This window comes from Nothoprocta perdicaria, unplaced genomic scaffold (assembly GCF_003342845.1).
Source record: "Nothoprocta perdicaria isolate Ctin4 unplaced genomic scaffold, notPer1 scaffold_54, whole genome shotgun sequence".
Taxonomy (NCBI): domain Eukaryota; kingdom Metazoa; phylum Chordata; class Aves; order Tinamiformes; family Tinamidae; genus Nothoprocta; species Nothoprocta perdicaria.
In genome coordinates this window covers 2,502,389-2,522,415 of record NW_020455799.1, presented here as the reverse complement: position 1 = coordinate 2,522,415, position 20,027 = coordinate 2,502,389, and the positions used below count along the sequence as shown (strand labels likewise).

The following is a 20,027-nucleotide window of genomic DNA, read 5'->3' as shown; positions in this document are numbered from 1 at the left end:
TGTATAGTCAAAACTTTAGGATAAAATAGGATTGTATTCTGCCATTTTCTTAGATTAACAATTAGAACATTTTTCAATGTATTATTTAGCAACTATTAGATGTATTAGCCTAATCTGAAAGCAAGTCCACAGCAGATATAAATCAAAAACAACTTCAATTTCAAAAATTCTCAAGCTATCGCTTTAAGGATCCAATTCATCAAAGTAATTTATTACAAGTTTAGCTTTTAGCCTGCGCTTCAGTTCTTCTTGAGCTAATGTGACTTAACAGCATGCCTGCAAGTCAGCCCACACCACTGATTTGTAGACATTTTAGCTGCTCCTCACGATAATCATCGTCTTTATTTATGTGTCTCGGCACGGATTTAGGTGTCTGACTTTGGGGTTTGAAAATATGTCATTGCCACCCGGAGAGAAATGGTTTCCTGAGCAAAACAAAGAGCTAATGTGAGAATCCAGACTTTGTGACTGTCACAAACTTGTGTAACTTGAGCAGAGTGTTTAAAGTTTGCTTACTTGTGAAAGAGGCATAACTGGATAGATTGGACCATACTTGGATAGATGACTACTGTAAAACCCCACAGTTTGAATACTTTCTGCAAACAACAAATGAAAGCCTCTGCAAATGAACAAAAGTTTGACGATATGTGTGTCAGCTTTTTGAAATGTGCATATTGTTTCTAACAGATTGTGATTTTTTTCTTCAAGTGTTGTATGTAAAGAGTTGTATAAACACATTTTGATAGAATTATCTCAGAAAAAAATAGTTTCCTGTTAATTGGGAATCCTGAGAGATCTATTTAAAAATTGTTATTTTCTGTGCCAACTTTAATTTTCATGGTACACTATCTTGGAAAGATTTAAAATGCATGCAAACATTTTTCTGGAAAGTGTTAAAAGAAAAATACCATTAGAAATAGCAATCAAACTTGGAATTCAGACCAGGGAGAGGCAAGGAGATCAAGTGATAATCAAAGTCATAAGGATGTAGATTTTGGAGCATTTGCTTTCTCCTTGCATATTTATTGAATATTTATTTTTCATTTCATGTAGTGGTACATAAAATATGGTTGTTTGAGATGGGTTTCTCACTGAATTTAGTTGGGTGACTGAAAACTCACTCTAGAACTTGAGTGTACGAGTGACAGAAAAAGTGCTGAGGTGATTAAGGTATGTGTAAGGTAAAGATTTATGTCTTGCCTGTTCAAGGTTTTAACAAAAAATAACACTGGAAGACTTTCAAGACAACATTAAGATAGATAAAAGTTAGTAGTTCATTTCATTAGTTTGTCAGGGACTGTGCAGGTTACATTATTTCACTGATGGCTGAAATGATAGATTTGAGTAGTAGGAATAGGAAGCAAGTACAGATTCTCAGATAACACCTAATACTTTTTTTAACATATGTACATATATTCTTTCTCTTTCATTATGGCATATAGATAAATATATAGACTCAGACTTTAGGTAGCTCGGGGAGTGTGATGTTCAAATGGAGAGGAATGGGTCATAGGGAAAATAGATTATTGCCTTACCAAATGCACCCTGAAACCTGATTACATCCTGACTGCAAGATCAAATAGTATTTGGTAGCATCATGACCTTTTTTTTAATTCTTAGTTATCTTCATGACTATGAAAGATTTGCTTGGTGTTGCTATTTTTGGCTGAAAGCTAAAGGAGGCAATTCACCATTTAAGAAAAAAAAAATTAGAAAGTGTTCCAATTTTATGTACAGCTCAGTAACTGACAACTTGATGCCTAGACAATAAGGACTGAATATGTCATATCATAATGTATCATAGTGTAACCGCCATAATTATTTATCATTTTCTTCATATGCTTTCATGTTAGCTCTGTGTTATACTAGTAGGTGTATTCAGTCTTTTACAAATAATATATTTAGAATAGAAATGAAAAGTATAAATATAATTCCCTTTTGCTGCTGTAGCAGCATTGCTATGGTTGCAAATCTAGCTCATTTTCTCAGATAAAGCCAGTATGTGTGCTCTTAAATAACTAGCATTTCTATTTGTTTACTTTCTTACATCCCTTCAAAATATTCATAAATGTTAAAAAGCTAACCAAAAAAACTCCCTTTTTAGTTATTTTGTTGAATAATTTTACTGTCACCTGCGCAGATCTGTGTAACTAAACAGCAGCTTTAAACCTGCAGAAGCATTTAGCTTTGATTTTGTAGATGTAAAGTGACAATATTACACTTTATACAAAGACCCTCTGATCACAATTACTGAGAGTCACTGCAGTTTATGTGCAAAAGAGAGGCGTAAACAGAAGCAGAAGCTGTAAGATATCCGGGTAAAGTAAGTAAGTTCTGAATCTTGAGAACACATCTCCTGTGGCTGTGGTTCCTTACGGTGTTGTCTCCCACCACCATTTACAACAGGTTGGTGCCAGGGATTAGAGCGTGGGACTTTGGGGGGTCGCTCTGCAGGGTTTTGGCTGATAGGAACTGGTGCTGCGGGCCTTGCCGTGTGCCCTGGGTGGGCTCAGGGACACGTGCGCAGCCCCGCAGCGCAGCGGGCTGCAGACCCTGCTCCTCAGACCTGCAGCCTTAGTTGGGAGGCTCTGCTGGGTGACGTGACCACCAACCTGCTCAGCAGCTGCAGGTATTTTACCCACTAATACATTTATGCAGTCCACCTTGCACTGGTATTGATGAGAGCGCTGCTGCAGCAGCTCCCCACGGCACGTAAGAAATACTGTGTACAAACACTGTTTCCTTTGTGAATAAAGTTATAGTTTAGCATTCCGGATATGATGCGATCTCTAGTTTTGTTCCTGACTGCCAGAGAGCTGCTGCAGATCAGCCTTTTTGCAGGAATGCAAGATGAGACACTTCGGAAACATAAGGATCCCTATCGCCTAGGCTGCTGCCGTTTCGCTTACGTCGCCTGGCAGGGATGGGGAATCGTGTTTTCCAGAGGCAAGATGGATCTGTTAGTACCAAGCAGGTTTGGGTGTATCCTAAAGAAAGCATCCAAGCTTTTTGCTTTCACCCTCAAACTTGGCAGAGCTTCTGTCCCTTTTTTCTTTTCCCCCATTTTTGTTCCTCATATTGCTTGACTCTTGACATATTGCAGCTGTGATATGAATCCAGCCTTTAATATTTGCGTATTTGACTTAGTGCTTTGGCCTTTTACCAAAATTACAGTAAGGAATGCAGATGAGAAGAAATAAATGGTGATTTTGAACATTTGGGTTAAGAACTGAATGGAATTTCAAGGACTTCACAAAGCAAAGGTGGTTTCTCTGCTCAAAATGGGGGTGTTCGGCACTGTGGTATTTTGAGAGCCTCTCAGAAAGAAAGGTCTCGGCAATTCAAGCTAATGCAGAGTAATACAGAAGCAACTGAAAGTCTTAGGCAGGCTGGTGGTTACTATTAACATCTCTCTTAACTTATTATTACATGTTATTACTATTTGACCTTATTTTTGAATCTTATATTCCTGTCTTTATTAATATATTTTTGTGCACTTATTTATGCCTGCCAATGTATATTATAGATCAGTGAAGGAGCTATTGCACAAAATAAGCTTGATATGACAAAAGGAAAGCAAGTTTTTGTAGTTCCCATGAGTTCTTTCATCCTTCTTAATAATTAGCAGAATTGTTTCAATAGTCAAGTACAAGATACTTTGATACAGATATCAAAGAATTCACTTCTGTCATTAGCAGCTGCAGCATAGAATGATTCCCACCGTTCTTGGAAACGGAAAAAGACCTTTTTCTCATGTTTAAGCAGTTTGCAGCAGCAGTCATGTCATTTTTTAGCCTCAGATGAATAGTCATTCTCCAGAGACTTGCAACTCTTGTAAACTTTGCATCCATCATCTGATCTGTTTTCTTTATCTTTCCTTAGGTCTCATTTCCCCCCATCCTCTCAAAATATGCCAGTGGACTTAGTATTTTAAGCTGTTTAACTTAAGCCCCCTCTGGGGAATTTGTCATGATGCACCAGTTAAAATGCTGGTGTCCCCTGCCCATGAGTGCTTCTGCTGATGCATCTGCAGGAATCGAAAACTCTTTAGACCTTTGCAATCGATTAAGCTGTACATGTTATTAAACACGTACTGAGTCTCACATAGCATGAATATTTACTTCTTGCAGAGCACTTGTTCCTTGTCCCTCGAGTGAGGGATCACCTTCTGTTTAAAGTGATGCTCAGTTTCGTGGATTGAATTCCTGCTTTTCCACTCGTGCCTGCTTCTCTGCTGTGCTACCCCTTTAGCATTGCCTGTCCTGCTCTGCCTGGGTCAGCAAGGAGCTCATCAGAGAATTGTCCAGCTTTGGCTTTTTATTATTTGTTAAGATTTACTGAAGATGGATCAGTCCCATCCGTTCAGTGATTTGCTGTTTCAATCGAGGGCTAGTTTAAAGACTTTCAGAGCACCAGTAGGATGGTTGCAGTTGCACTGTTTACTTACAGCACTGATTAGCAGAGGTATTTACTTGTAAGGATTAGAGAGAAAGCTAATTCTTTGGTATTTTGCAATGGAGAAAAGAATTTCACACCTTCCAGAGTGCCATTTGGCTGTAGATTAAAAAAAAAAAAAAGAAAAAAAAAAAAAAACGTTGCACCTTGTGGGTGAACCAGTTAAGACAGGTCAGTCCAGTTGCATGTAATTGGTCCTGGCATTGAAGGGCCTGCTTAGGAAAATTTTCTTGTGGTCAGATCTCAAGTTCATGGATTTGGTGTTGGATCATGGAGATCTTTTGAGACAGGATTTCAAGATATTTGCAAGAAGGATCAGAAAGCTACGTTGTTTTGAGAGAAACTACAGCATGGTGATCTCTAGTGCTAGATGCTAAGAGAATTGTTTCTAGCACTGGAAACACAGACATTTGCTCTGCAAATGATAGTCTGGGAGCCAATGTCGCCACAAGAGAAAAGCTTTATGTAAGTTTACATGCCATTTTTTTATTTGTATGTAATTATATCCTCTATGAGATAAGATTGTCTGCCTTAATTTATCTAAGACGACTTAAGTCAGTATCCCAGATGTGGTTAAAAACAGCGGTTCAGAGCAAGTGTCAGGCGTGACAACAACTTTCCATGTTTTGATGAAAAATTAATCATTTTGCTTCAGAACAAAACCCTCACAGAGGTGCTCGATGGAAGGGCAGAGAGAAATCCCAAGGGAAGTATTTCAGTATTTCCAACCCCTGGCACCCGGGGAGATTTGCCCTCTGCACCGCCCAGGCTTGTGCTTTGCTTGTCATGAACCTTCCCTGTTGTTGCATTTGCAACCAGAGAGCTTTGTGGTCCACTTCTAGGTGGAGGAAATGTTCTGAATTTTATTTGCATTGCTATTTTAGGGTAGAAAGTGTGCATTTTTTCGCTCTATGCACCCAAATAAACATAAGCCAGGAACAATTTAGGTAGAACTGAGTGTTAAGCCATTTAATAACGCTTCCGTAGATTCCCCCCCCCCCAGTTAATTGGCTTTTAAGAGAATTCCCTTGGGCCACTTCTTCCTTCTCCCCACCCTCCAGCTCTCTGGAGGACAAGAAATGGCCCCTGGGTGCCCTCGTTCCCGCACCGTTGCGTCCCGCTGCCCCAGCCCGCGCCGCGGGGCCGCTGCGGGAGCCCCGGGCGCGGGCGGCGCCGCCGGCGGCGGGCGGTGTCCGGCCAGCCCCTCCCTCCCAACGGCCGCCGGCGCCCGGGGCCAATGGGGAGCCGCCTCCGCTCGCACGCGCAGCGCCGCCGGCCAATGGAGTTTGAATGTTTCCGAACCGGCCAATGGCGTGGCCGGCCGGCGCGGCGCCGCGCGCTCATTGCTCGGGCGGCGAGGTACGCGTGGCGAGCGGCGGCCAATGGGCGCGCGCCCTGCTGTTTGTGTGAGGAGCAACGGGCGTGTGTGGCGGTTGCTTTGAACGGAGCCGGGCGGCGGCGGCGGCGGCGCGGGCTGCGGTGAGTGCGGGGCGGGCGGCTCCCCCCGCGGCCGCCGCTCGTTACCGCCGGCCGGCGGGAGGTGCCCGCGGCTCCGCGTGCGGGGCTCGCAGCGAGGCAGCGACCGTTCCGCGCGCGAGGTTTGTGCCGCGCTGCCGCGCACGGGGCTGGGGGGCGGCTCCGCCATCCGCGACCGAGGTTTTTTGTAATACACTACCGCTGTTTTGGCGTCTCGGGAGGGATAACCCGGCGCCGCTTCCTCGCAGTGTCGGGCCGTTGCAACGGGAGGTTGATCTCGCAGGTGCGTGGAGCTCGTGTTTAAAAGCCTAAGCGCCTTGTTTCTGTCTCTGCCAGGGTACTGCTGAGAATTGCTCTCCCCGAGTCGGCAGTGTTCTTTTCCAAAGCTTCTGTAAAGAAAACTTTAACATCTGCAAGGCAAAAAGCACAGCTGCCACCTAAAACCGTTGGTTTAGTGCTACACGAGGCAAGTCTTCTAGGGTAAGCATCATACAACACAGATGACTGTTTAGCCTTTCAGTGCAACGGCATCAGTGATTCTTTTTCAGCATGAGCATCAGAACAGATTCTTGTTCTAAAGCATCTGTAAAATAGAGTTATAAGAACATGCAGAAATGTTCTTGTTAGGTTAGAATGAGATTCTCTCACTTTCCCCCATCCTCATTCAATCAGAAAGAAGAATGTCAAGATAGGACCTTATATAAAAAGCTTGTGCTTGAATCAAGACACTTTCAATTCAAGCTTGTAAGATACTATATTCTAATCGGTATTAAGCTTAAAAGACAATATATTTAGAATGGAGGCTTATTCAAGGTCTTTTAAGAGTCTTATTTTCAGGATTTGTCTTTGTATTTCAGGCTTAATACTACCTGTTTTGTATTAAAGAATAAAACAGTCACCATGAGCTGGGCTGTGGAAGAGTGGAAGGAAGGCCTCTCTACCAGAGTCCTTCAGAAGATTCAAGAGCTTGAAAGTCAAGTAGACAAGCTTAAAAAGGAGCGACAACAAAGACAGTTTCAGCTAGAGTCTTTGGAGGCAGCTTTGCAGAAGCAGAAACAGAAGGTATTGTAGGTACTACTGGGGTCTTTTCCTGGAATGCCATTACCCAAGCCAATTATTTCCTGGAATGCCATTACCCAAGCCACAAATTACACAATTTTTTTTTGTTTGTTTGTTTTATTCTTTTTTCATTTGTTTGTTTTACTTTTATTCACTGATTGTCCTGGTTGGTATTTCCATTACATTTACCTTCATAATTTTTCACACCCAAGGATATTTAAACAATTTTTATGCGTATCTGAGATATTCAGAGCTATTAGACTTTTAAAATGCTGGGGAGAAAAGAACAGTGACTAAATTTTCTGTGTTATTTTAAAAACCAGTTCATCGAGACCAAGAAGACTAAAGATATTCCAAAATGGTCTATGTTTCCCCTAGGTTGAAAATGAAAAGAATGAAGGCGCAACACTAAAACGAGAGAACCAGAGCTTGATGGAATTGTGTGATAATCTTGAGAAAGCAAAGCAAAAAATTTCACATGATCTTCAAGTAAAAGAATCTCAAGTCAACTTTCAGTCAGGGCAGCTGAATTCAAGCAAGAAACAAATTGAAAGACTAGAACAGGAACTTAAAAGGTGAGAAGCTGTACCTGTATGTTTCTAACTTACATTTTTTTTTATCATATTTTGTTCATCTTGCTAAAGTTGGAACCTTTATTCATTTGCCTTAATAGGGTCTCTTTTTTTAAGTACAGGATGTTTGCCAGCAAAGATTTCTTCTAGTGTATCTTTCTTGCAGTGTCATAAAAGCCACCATCAGTAAACCTTTGCTATCAACAAGATCTAGGATGTGCTTTTGGTAAAGTGTAGCTAATGCTCTAATGTCCTTTTAGGAATTACTGTACATTATTGGTGAGTCAGCCTTTTGTTTGACCCTATGGTTGTTACAGTTGAGGAAGATGCATCTGACATTGCTGTTTGATCCAAAGAATTAGTATAAGATGTAAAGAAAATACATTCTTACTATGTCAATGAAAAATACAGGTAGGGTTATGTTGATGAAGTCAAAACTGGAATCACCAGAGGACCACAGTTGCAAGAAACTAAAAAGTTTGACACATCCACTTCTTTGATGTTTCTTGAAATGTATCACTATCCTCACTGTAAAACATCTGACCACTCTTGGAAGGGAAGAAAACCCAGAAGGGCAGAAGGAAGAAAAAATCTCCTTCCCTGTTAGTGCAAGTTGATGTTAAAAATGATGGAGAAGTACTTGTGACCTGTTTGATGGTGCTATTTGCACACTAGCTCCCTGCATGCTCTCTGAGAGGGTTGATGAGACAAGACACCAGGGCCAGGACTGCCACACCGTGGCTGTGTGACTGCCTCCCTCAGCAGCCTTGGTCTCTGAGAAGATTTGCTTGGCTGTCCTTTTGAGATTCAGCTGATGCCTAAGTCATCACAGACTGACTGTCTTAAACAGGTGTGGCTCTCTTTTGCACGCTACTTGTTTACTTGCAGTACTAGATTTTTTATCTATTTTCTTGTTGAGAGATTGTGCAGTTTCTTTGCTTTTCTTTTTTTTTTCCCAGAACTGACGGGGCTACCATCTTTTAGTAGCATCATTCCTCAATGTGGAAGTCTTTGACACATTCCTTTCTGCTGTCCTACTTTCCCCATCTTCCTTTGAAAAAAATAGATTAAAGATGACCTCAGCAGGATACATCTTTGGGAGCCTTGCTGATATGTAAAGTCCTTAGAATCATAAGAAAAGTGCACAGAGAATTCAACCTTTAAGATTATGTTTACCAAAACAAGAAGGCAACTAGAAGAAGGAGGTGTGAATATTTATTAGAGTGGGAGATGAAAAGGTCAAGAGAAATAGTCCTGTAATTGAATTTACTGCATCTGGTTGCTTTAGATAAAGAAATGATAGGACCCTTTTGCTCCTCTGTACTTCTGCTGTTCTTGCTGAAACTTTCTAGTGGACAAAAGTTGAAGGGGAAGTAAAATCTTTTGTTTTCTATAAAACGTCACCTTTGTAGTAATGTGTGGTCTATGCAACTGTACTCAGTTACAGAATCATGAAACAGTTGAGGTTGGAAGGAACCTCTAGAGATCATCTAGTCCACACGCCCAGCCCCTGCCCCACTCCAGCAGGGACACGTAGAGCATGAGTACATTTAAAGTTTTTTGAGCTGCTCTTTCTTGATGCAAGATATGTTATATTTAAGTCCACCTTTAAAGGTGAAGTGTCATTCCTTGCTTTGGTGTTACAACAGTAATAAAAAATCTGCATGCTCTTCATAGGTTTGGAATGCAATTCATACAGTGAAATAACTTCCACATTGGAGACATCTCTCAGAGAACTTGCCTTAAAATGCTACTGAAACTGACTTTCGATAAAGTTCTGTCTTGCCCTTGCAATTAACTTTTTATGCTAGTAATTAGAGAGAGGTTCTCTCTGTTTCTTAGAATTAGAGTGATGTTTTTCAAATGTATCTATCCTCTTTACCCTGTGGAAGCTATACTTTGTATACATACTAAGGGAAGCAAACAAAGAGGAAAGCTTTATAGTGTGTGCTGTTTCATAGGCTTCCTTCCCCTCTTCTCTTCCATTCATTATCACTCTCACAGTTGAGGCTTCTGAGAATCATGAGTAGAGCAGGTATTTGGCTGGGTTGAGAAGATTCTTAACATCAATCCATAAGGTTACGCTATCTAGAAACACCAGCTTTGCGGGAGGAATTGGTGGGATCCCAGAATAAAGTATCCAAGTTATTCAACAGCGTTGAAACCAACAAAATGACCTTTTCTATGTCTGCTCTAAAGGCTGTGTTAGAGAGACTACAGCTACGTGTTTATCAATCCTAAAGCTGTGCAGGAAGTTTGGTTTACTGAATTCTCTTCTTTGTATAGCTTTGCACAATTACTCAGTTGAAAAGATGGCCAATTTTTACATATAACTTGCTTTTGACAAGCAAGTTTGCTTTGCTTTTATGGTTTGTTCTGTTTTTGATTTTGCAACAGTAACTGATTAATCTACCACTTCATAGTAATTAGCGATTCATTGCGAGAGATGTTCTCATGGGTTTTGATCTGTAAAAGAGAGGGAGAATGGGATAGAAAATTGTGCAGCCACTAATAGTGGGTTTTAGTCTGTGACAGCCCTATCAACAGGTGCTTGCTTGGCATGAACCAAAGCAGCCCTGGCCTCAACTCCAGTTAGTGCCTGATCTTCAAACAATTCAGGTAGAGTCCTTGGATTAACATATAACTCTATGGAATAGTTCATTATCTTTTATTTATTTATTTTTTAGTTTTAAGTTATGTATAATGCGTTAAATACATTGAAGTTTTCAATTGAATTTATATTTTTCAATTTATATTTCATATTTCAGTATTAAAATAACTAAAAACTAACCCTGAAAATATTTTAAATTCCTGCAGGTAGGAAGGTCTAATTCCAAATTCATCTTTAAAACAAATTCTTCAGGATTCCTGTAGTGGTGTGGAAACTCTTAGTTTCCATAAGTAATTTGTGCCATTGCCTTTTTCCTATAACAGGTACAAAAGTGATCTTGAGAAAAGTCAGCAAACACTGATTTCAGGAGACTTATCTTTCAGTGGTACCCCACAGAAGAGTTTTACTGCTCCTTTTACACCAATTCAAAGTCATAAAGGTAAATTAATTTTTTTTCACCCAGCACAGACAGTTAACTGAAATGTCAGTTTTCTTGGAAGATGGTAGGGGAATTTTGTACATTACACTCTGTTGCCTAGTTCCTACTACATATTTGAGTATCAGTGCCTAGTTCAACAGAAGTTAAAAGTTTTAACATTATTTGCAAAAATTTAACATCTATGATAAACATTTCATTTTTTCAGCACTATACTGATGGACATGGAATAATAATAGGAATATTAATCAGCAGACAATAACAACTTTTTAAAGAAAATGTCTGTTCCAAGCGTCAGTTTCTGTTTTCCCCCAGGGAAGACTAAATTTCCTTCTGTTTCACGTACAAGTGCTTTAGTTCAGTAGCTAGTCGTTTGTGTTATCTTTTTCTAGGAGATTGTTGTTTGACTGGGCTGTTATTCCGCATAATAGTCTACCAAATTAATACAGTCCTCTCTAGTTACCTCTTAGCAATTCCTCTATTTTTATTTGGTTATCAAATAGATTTGCAATATTTAAATTAGCTAGCAAAGGGAAAGGAAAATTACATGAGGAGCTATTCTGTAGCTGGACATCCTTATGCTGTCTACACTGAAGAACTTTCATAAGGTTCCATATTGAGGAAGCTGTTATTTCCTTGCTGTGATTAACTATTCTATGCATTTTGGTATTTAAATCTTATTCTCATGGGGAAATCTGAAATACTTTATTGCTTTCTTGTTCCTTTTTATTTCCACGTAAATATGTCAAGAAATCAAGATTTAGGAGTGTGGTACTCCTGGAATAAGTATTGGATGACAATAACTATACCTAAAATAGTATTGTTGCTGAGTTTTTTCATTATAAGCTGTTGGATTGTTAAATGATTTCAGATGGTACAAAACATTCTACTTTTAGAATTATTTGAGAGATGTTTTATTATATACAAAGAAAAGGGAATTATTTCAAGAACAAGGAGGCAAGGCCTTTTTAGAGTGTGCTCCTCTTAAATTTCCATCAGAATTCTAAATGAGTTCTTGTCCAGTTTCTATTGCATTTGAAAAGAACTCGAGGAAAGTATCAGTCTTAATACAACTAAGAATCTTCCAAAAATTAATATTTAATGCTAAATAGTTTCTTGCAAGGAAAATATTTGATATGTGTGTGTGTGAATGTATGTATATTATATGTATGCACGTATATTGTTTATTTTTTAAATATATAAACTCTGGATCTGGTTTCTTCATTTTTAACAGTTGTATTTTCAGTTTAATATCAATTTCCAGATTTCCCATCAATGTACTTGAGTCCCTAAATTACTGATAATAATTCATTTACAGTTCTTTCCTTTATAATTTTTCTCCCTCCTATCCTTTTGTAATGAGGAACAGGATAGAAAAGTTTACCGATCTGCTAAGTTTATTATAAAATATTCATTGTTTTTATAGATCCTAAGTTTGAAGAATTAGAAGAAAAATACAATAAAGAAGTAGAAGAAAGAAAAAAACTAGAGGCAGAACTGAGAACCATCCAACAGGTTACAGTAAGATTTTTGGTTTTGGGTGTTTTTTGTTTATTTATTTTTTAATTGGGGTGTGTGTGTGTGTGTGAGTGAGCCAAGAAAATGAACACTAACCAAATTTGGAAAATGGAGAAGGATGTTCAGAATTTACCATTCATATTTCTAGAGAAGCCTAGTAAAATATATTTTGTGTCACTTGAACTATAATTAAAAGAGAATTAATCAGTGTATGCTACTGTTCAATAATAATCATAGAGAATCCAAAAAAACACAGCCTAAATGAACAGCAAAGTAAAGAAAGATATTAAGAATGAAAACCCACCTTCCAAAAGCTGGAAATCTTGTCCAGTAGAGCAGAATGCCAGTCTTGAGAAATTAAATTGAAAAGATGACAAACTTCCCAAACAAATAAAATCCAGCATGTTTTTCAAATGTACCATGAATGGGAACTTATTAGAGAACCTCAGAGGCCAGTAGATGATTAATACGTGAAAAGAGCCCACAACAAAGACTGTAGGAGAAAAGCTGAAATCAATTTTTACCTGGTATTTACTATTCAAAAGCTTTAACAATTTTTTTTTCTATCAGAACCCTTCCTTATGGGGGGACTGAATCTGTGGCACAGCCTTAAATTGGAAAAGGCAATAGAAGTATTAAAATAGCTTGATAAAATGAGTGATGATATATCATCAGTTATAAATAATACTTATCCATGAATTTATAAGGTACTTCAGTGTGCTATTGCTGAATCACTATGATGTGTAACTTATTTCAAGTATTATGGCAAGCGTTATGCCAGTTTTTGAAAGGCTTGCAGTGCTGTTCGCTAGAATTGTAGGTTGGTAGGATTGTTTTTTTGTATTGGGCAAAAGGTTAGAAACCAAAATAAATTAATACATTTGCTGATACATGCATAGCTCTGATATACTGAGAAAAAAGCAGCAATTGTTATTTGTAAGTAGACACCATGCCCCACATATTTCAGAGTTTTTATTTTTAGGAAGTCAGAGAACATATGACTAAGTGTGATTCAGACAATATAATGTCAGCGGATTTCCAAAAACCGCATAGAAACCCAAGCTAATTCGATAAAGAGAGTTCTTCTCAGTACTTGAAAAGTGAAGATTACGGATAGAAATAAATAATCAGGTTTTAAAGTTAGAAAATTAACCAGTGAAGTCGTGCAAGGATCTGTGTATACATCTGTGCCATTCAGCATATTCATTAATCGTCTGAAAGACAGATGAAAGGTTGAAGACTGTGCAGGATTGCACAGTATTGAATTTTTTTTTTTTTTTAAGTTCAAACGATTCAGAAGATAGGCATTTGAATATCAAGTGTAAGAATACAGAGGAACCTTCAGGGCTTGGGGTCTTAGATATTGTGAAAAATACTTAATGTTTTGGTTCTATTTAATTTTTCTCTAGGTAGAAGTTGAAAACTGATCCTGGTTTCAGACAAAAATCTGGGTATACTAAATATAAAGAAACAGATGAAGCCTCATCTCTGAGATTCTGACAATTGTGGATACACTTAACCTCACTAACTATTCTTGGATGCCTAGGTTTAAATTTAAGTTAATTAACTTATGGAATATAAAAGACAATGGTATGAATTAGTAAAATCGTACTGATGGATGATGTGCATTGTCATAAAAATGTAAATTGGGCGTATGACCTATTTCAACTTATTAATTACTTTGTTATTTGTCAGACACAGAGCTGTGTAAAGGTGGATACTTTTTTTTTTTCCTTTGGCCACAGAAAATTAATCAGCCTTATCCTCAAAGCAATTTGAGTCACAGGGAGATTGCTCGGCATCAGGCTTCCTCATCTGTGTTTTCATGGCAACAAGAAAAGACACCATCTAGAAATCAAGAAACCCCTGTAAGGAAAAGTTCTGCAACATCCTGTTTTCCATGGGAAAAAGAAACAAATTCTAATATATTATCAGAGAAGAAAGAGACCAGCAACAGTTTTGCTGAGAATTGTAACAGTTCTTCACTGGTCAACCAGCTAAGAGCCCAGAATCAAGGTATCTTGCATATTTCCTTAAAACTTCAAGACAATCTCCTAAATAATTCCACAGAAACTTGTGTCTGGACAGAAAAGAGGTGTGAAAACAGGTGCCTTAGGGAGGAAAAGAGAAAGGTATCTGTTTCTTTTGGCAGTGAGCCCAGTTGGCTGCTGATGTGGGTATTATCAATGACCAGCCAGTACACAGAGACTATCATTTACTTAAAGGTATGAAAGATAGAGTAGGGGGAAGTCACATTTTTTAAGGCGGAATAACTGGTCATCATATAAATAAATTTTAGGGAAACAGTCTTAATTAATTCCATTGTTCATGGAGCTACTCCCTCAAGATGCATTAAAAATCTTCAAGATTTCATTACATCTCACTTAAATTTTACTATATTGCTTCCTTAATTCTGTATGACTCTTGAGATTTATAGCTGAGCAATATTTGTGTTAAGTGAGTTTCGACCAAGTAATATTTGATGCATAATCAAGTTTGTCTGTTAAAGATGTTGCAGTAAGGATGATGTATTATATTAAAAATAAAGTGATGAAGTAAAATACCTTCTTATTTCATGTATGTTAACATCCAGAAATGTTTTTGGCTGAAATTTGATAGTCAAACGAGAAAAAACAGTTTATCTGTTATGGATTTAGTGAACATGTTCTTAAACCTTGCACTGGATGAGCTTTTTCACTAGTTGTTTCTCATAGGATTATTTTACTATCTCCTGTGCTCCCTACATGTAAAGTTTAAGCCTAAGACAAATTTTGAAATTGAAAGACTTATTTACACCTTGGTAGTTTGTACATAACCATATAAATTCAGCACCAGTGGTATATATTTTATTTAAAAAAAAAAAAACAATTACCGGATAGTAGCAATTCTTGATAACACTCCTGCAGAATAATTACTGCTTTTTACCATAAAATTTTGCTGTGAATTTGGAAATCAATTTGTTACTGATGTATATTATGACAGCATTACTTGTTTTTGCTTTGTGTTCGTGCTGCTTTAGGGACAAGAAAGAGATTGAAATAGAATACTGTGGAAATAGCACACAGCCAATAGCTGAAAAGCCTCTTCCATGAAGAGGTTTACTTTTGCTCCAAGAATATATTTGTAGATTATTTCAATACTTTAAAAAAGTATATATTGACTGATATTTATATCCTGACTGTACATATTGACTTGATGTTTCTGCATATTTTCCATAATACTCCCTTTTTCATTAACCTCCAGGGACAAATTGCATTTGCCTTTGCAGCATTTGTGTTTGAATTCAATTTTACTGTGTTTTGAGATATTACAAAGTGAATCTGACTGATTTACAGTCAATTTTATTTAAGTTTTGATAATTTCAGTCCTTAAAATAGTAGTAGTGGGAGAGGAGAAAATTAAAAATGTTGGTTTTATCTTGATTAACAATTTACAGTGTATCTGCATTTGTCCGAGGCTTGTGTTCTTGTCAAACATACTAAATATATTAGAATGTAGAGCCATTGAAATTTCAGCACGTGGAAGAAATACCTTGCAATGCTGAAATTACGTTCATCTTAACTGTTTTTAATATTCAGAGCTGAATTCCAAAATTAAAGACCTAGAACAACACCTGCAAGTTCTAGAAAAGGAGAAGAAAACCCATATGAATAAACATCAAGAGATTCAGCTCCAGCTGGATAGAATGAAGTTGGAATTAATGGAGAAGGATAACATTCTGAACAAAAACAAAGATGAAGCGACCAGACTGACAGCACAACTTGACCAAGCTACTGCACAGGTAAAGTGTTGCATTATGCATCTTCTGGCTGTTTTTGCAATTCATTCCTTATACGATTTGCATCGTTTTCAGCCACCATAATGAAAAACAAGTTACTTGAATAAGTTTCTTGAGCATTTACTAAGGATTGCGTTTTGATAAGCATGCGGTATTTGGATACTGCTCGTGTAAATGTAGATACTTCTACACAGTTGCCTGTTTTCTAGAAAATTCTTACTACCTCTGAGTAAGTATTTTTCATCTTTCAGGTCTAGCCCTCAGGCAAGGCTTACTGGAATTCCGAAAAATACTTTCGGATAAGGTTGTGTGGAGCAACAATGACATCTGGTGGCAAATTCTGACCTTAGATTCTGCTATGTAACCTGACCTGAAAATCAGTATCTCTTTCCTAAATTACACTATTACATGGAGATAGCCTTTGGATTTTAAAATGCCCCTGTAAAAACAAAACAAAAATCTAATTTAATTTAGATCTAATTTAAAATATTATTAAAGATGAATTTGTGTAGTTTCTCATGTGGTTTCATGACCTAATCCTAAGCAGTTTGTATATACAGATATACTGTTTAATAAGGAAAAAAAGGAGTGTGTGTGTGTGTATATATATACACGTGTATGTGAAATGGATCTGATTTTTGGGTATAAATATGTAATTAAAAAGAGACTGCCAGTGTTCATAATCTTTGAATTTGAATGTGTAACATTACTATTTTTTCCTAACTAGTTCAATTGCAATACTTTTCTAAAGTCCCTTTTCACGGTATTTTGCAACTTGCAAATTGAACACAGAACAAGCGCTTCCTTCATCATCTTCGTATTTACATGTTGCTCTTTATTTACTTTTAGTCCTCTACAAGAAAGGAAAAAACATATTTCTGTGTGTATCTTCAAGTAGAAGCAAGTTTCTGGCTTTGACAGCAAGTTTCTACCTGTTTCCCAAATATATTGGAAAACTGTGCTACTTCCAACAAGTTCTGTATTGGTCATTAAAAATCCCCTTTTGCACAGTGCTGTTTAATCAGTGTGCTTTTTGGGAGAGATAGTAGCATTCGGCCTTGACCATCTCTGTGAGGAGCTGCCTTGGGGATATGATGGCAGGGAGTAAGCTAGAATCATGCGAGAAAGGCACTCATATTATGGTGAGTTTGTGGGAAGGCAGCTGACCCAGGTTGCAAGCTCATTTGCTCTGCAAATGTCTATTTCTTTTCATTTATCTGATTCCCTGGCCCAATTCAACTTCTTAAATCCATTGAATATCACTTGCTTAACTTTATGTGGTTAATTGAGAGCTGTGTTGCCTTACTGAGGAATCAAAAGGGCATCAAATTCAGGGCAAGGAAAGGGGCAAGATATGTGTAGTTAGGAATCTAAATAGGAAAAGACAAGGACAAGTAGGAGTGACTGGCTCCATTAAAATTAAGATGCAGTTCATCTTCAAGGTAGAGCAGAGCATGGTCTTGTCCCTGAAAGTTCCTTTGCTCCTGACATCTAAAAGATACCCCTTTCTGTTTGATTTTACCTTGCACTGAAACAGGATCCTTTGCCTGGCTCTCAGTCTTTGTGCATAGAATTGCATTGTGTTTCTGGACTTTATGTTTCTACCTACCAGCCTAAATTTAATATAACTAGAGCCTCCCTTCTGCACTTCTCGCCGTGTCAATGGCATGATCACAGACCCATGAGCACAGCATTTCCTCTGTGTTATTAAATATATCCTGTGTAGTGTCAAAGACTCACTACCCTACCAATTGTCAGATAATTTTCCACGTGGTCTTGCGGGACCTCACAAGCCCTGCTGTCTGCTATGTGCCACCACTACTGCCTGCCTCTTGCTTTCTTATTACCTAAGCGTAGGGTTCAGTGTTTGATTCACAAGCTTGATTCACAAGTTCACAAGCTGCCTTTGTTTCCAAGAAAAAAAAAAAAATAGCCTTGTTCAACTTTGGCCAGTTCTTCTCACTATCTGGAAAAGAATAATTTCATTTTTTTTGTGCAACTTTATAAGAAGTACTTTGCATTCAGTGATTGTTTTTGGAACAAAATTACTTTTTTATTTTCCTGTAATTAATTGGATATTGCTTCACTCTCTTGGCCTAATACTCATTTAATAATCTCAATTAAATAACAAACTGATATGCTTTCAACATGGAGGTTAAACCAGAACCTAGACTACTGTTTTTTTTAATTAACACTTAAATAAAACATGCTTCCATGTTGTTGTTGTTCAAAAAGATCAAGATAGCTCTTTTTTTTCTTTTTTTTTTCTTACCAGAAACGGTGAGCTTGAATGACTGTCAAATTCCATGTAATATGCAGTTATATTCCAAGTCTAAATACTTAGTTGTTTAGCAATTAGGGGACACTGTTTAATTCTTATCAAGCTGAGGTACTGAAAATATAGTTTAGTTTTAGTGTCAAATGCAGTATGTTACTTGATCTGCTTAACTGTCTACAGAAATTCTGGGGCACAACAGTTAAATATAGTATGGTCTTTAAGAAATTGCTGTCTTTGTCCCCAAACTAACATCATCAAAGACACTCACTTAATAAACATGATTAATAGTAAAATGATAAGTATATGTTTATTACCTTGTATTGCTGAGAATTTGTGTTGCCAGGCAAAGTTATAATGTAGGTTATTTGAATGCCAAAGCAATTGGAATAAGTAAAATTGTGATTTTTATGTGAATGCATACAAATATAAACAAAACAAGACTTGCATTTTAACACTTGTGACTGAAAACTAAATTATTATAGGTCAAAATGATGGAGCTGAAGGTGAAAAAAATGTCAGAAGAACTGAATTGTCAAAGACAAAATGCTGAAAGTACTCGTTGCTCTTTAGAACAGAAAATAAAAACAAAGGAAAAGGAATACCAAGAGGTAAGGCAAGAACAACTTGGGATTTTTGTGTGGTGGTGGTTGTTTTTTGTTTCTTTGTTTGGGGGGTTGACTAGGAGTTTGCCCTGCTGTTTTATTGATTGTTTGAACTTTCCATACAAACTTGAAAATCAGAATATGGGACTTATCTTACTTCAGGCACTCAGCGTAGGTGTCAACCAAAGCTAGTTCCTTGGAACGCTTCTCTAGGCTGTGGAGAGAGATGTGCTCTTCTGAAAGGCAGGTCTTCACTTTGGAGCTGCGTGTGTGCTAATAGTGGAAAGGGCCTCCACTATTATCCTAGAAGTGGATAGCTAATTTTTGCACATATGAAATGAGATGAAGTGTTTTTGTTTTTGACATGTTTCTATGGCATCTTGTAAGATCTGCATTCATGTACAAATTTCGAATGTGCTTTAAAGATTCTTTTTTTTAAATGAAAATTTCATGAATGCCCTTTTAATGACTCTTTTATTGCTCAGTCCCATGCTGCGTTATTAGTTTAAGAGATGTTTTGTTTATTTGTTTTCTTGAAAAAAAAATCAACTTATGATTGGAAATTATGGTAAGGAACAGCAAAGAGGAGATGGTAATTTTTTTCTGTACAATTCATACATGGAAGCATATCCTTCAGCTGGAAAATGTTAATTTCATTACTTACTGGCTTTATATGTTTTTCTCTTTCTGTGAATGTTGCTGTGATGGAGCTTTTAAGCAGATGACATAAACTGGGTTAGAACCATTCTTACCCTCATCAAATTTGCACTGTGCATCACTGTTGTTTTAAACTTAATTATAGAGGAGAGGTTTCTCTGGACCGTCAGTATTAGCTACCGAATGTGATTTGTTGTAGCTACGGTAACCAAAATAAATAATTATTATGGTTATATGTTCTTTTCTGTTCTAACATACCATCATTTTTTAGGAACTATCCTGTCAACAACGTTCCTTACAAACACTGGATCAGCAGTGCAGCCAGATAAAAAACAAACTGACCCAGGAGCTCCAGCAAGCCAAAAATGAGTTCAGAGCCCTGCAGGCAGAATTTGACAAAGTAGGCTTTTTGTATTAAAATCCTTACTTGAGACTTAATGGTGTGATCAGCACTGTCTTAATTATGAATTGCTTTATGTAAAATCAATGAGGGAACTAACATTAATGTTTTGTACAGTTTGTATTACTGCATTTTTTTTGCCATTTCTCACTGAATTACTATGTATTTAAATGTGAATTACAGAG

At 37.5% G+C, this 20,027-nt stretch overlaps 1 protein-coding gene across 3 annotated transcripts in view; it reads left to right on the top strand.

The window, feature by feature from the left end:
* The first annotated feature begins 5,917 nt into the window (after nt 1-5,917).
* The window catches only part of CENPF (centromere protein F), a 35,833-nt gene continuing 21,723 nt past the window's right edge, over nt 5,918-20,027 (top strand). Inside the window, exons 1-10 of one of the 3 annotated variants that reach the window (XM_026048414.1) lie at nt 5,918-5,934; nt 6,268-6,411; nt 6,789-6,993; nt 7,369-7,565; nt 10,497-10,612; nt 12,036-12,124; nt 13,873-14,143; nt 15,706-15,908; nt 18,666-18,791; nt 19,714-19,842. In XM_026048414.1, the coding sequence (XP_025904199.1) occupies nt 6,832-6,993; nt 7,369-7,565; nt 10,497-10,612; nt 12,036-12,124; nt 13,873-14,143; nt 15,706-15,908; nt 18,666-18,791; nt 19,714-19,842 (1,293 nt within the window). In that variant the 5' untranslated portion in view covers nt 5,918-5,934; nt 6,268-6,411; nt 6,789-6,831. Of the gene's footprint in view, nt 5,935-5,997; nt 6,054-6,267; nt 6,412-6,788; nt 6,994-7,368; nt 7,566-10,496; nt 10,613-12,035; nt 12,131-13,872; nt 14,144-15,705; nt 15,909-18,665; nt 18,792-19,713; nt 19,843-20,027 lie in introns of those variants that run through there. The other 2 variants (XM_026048413.1, XM_026048416.1) reach the window with 2 other exon arrangements.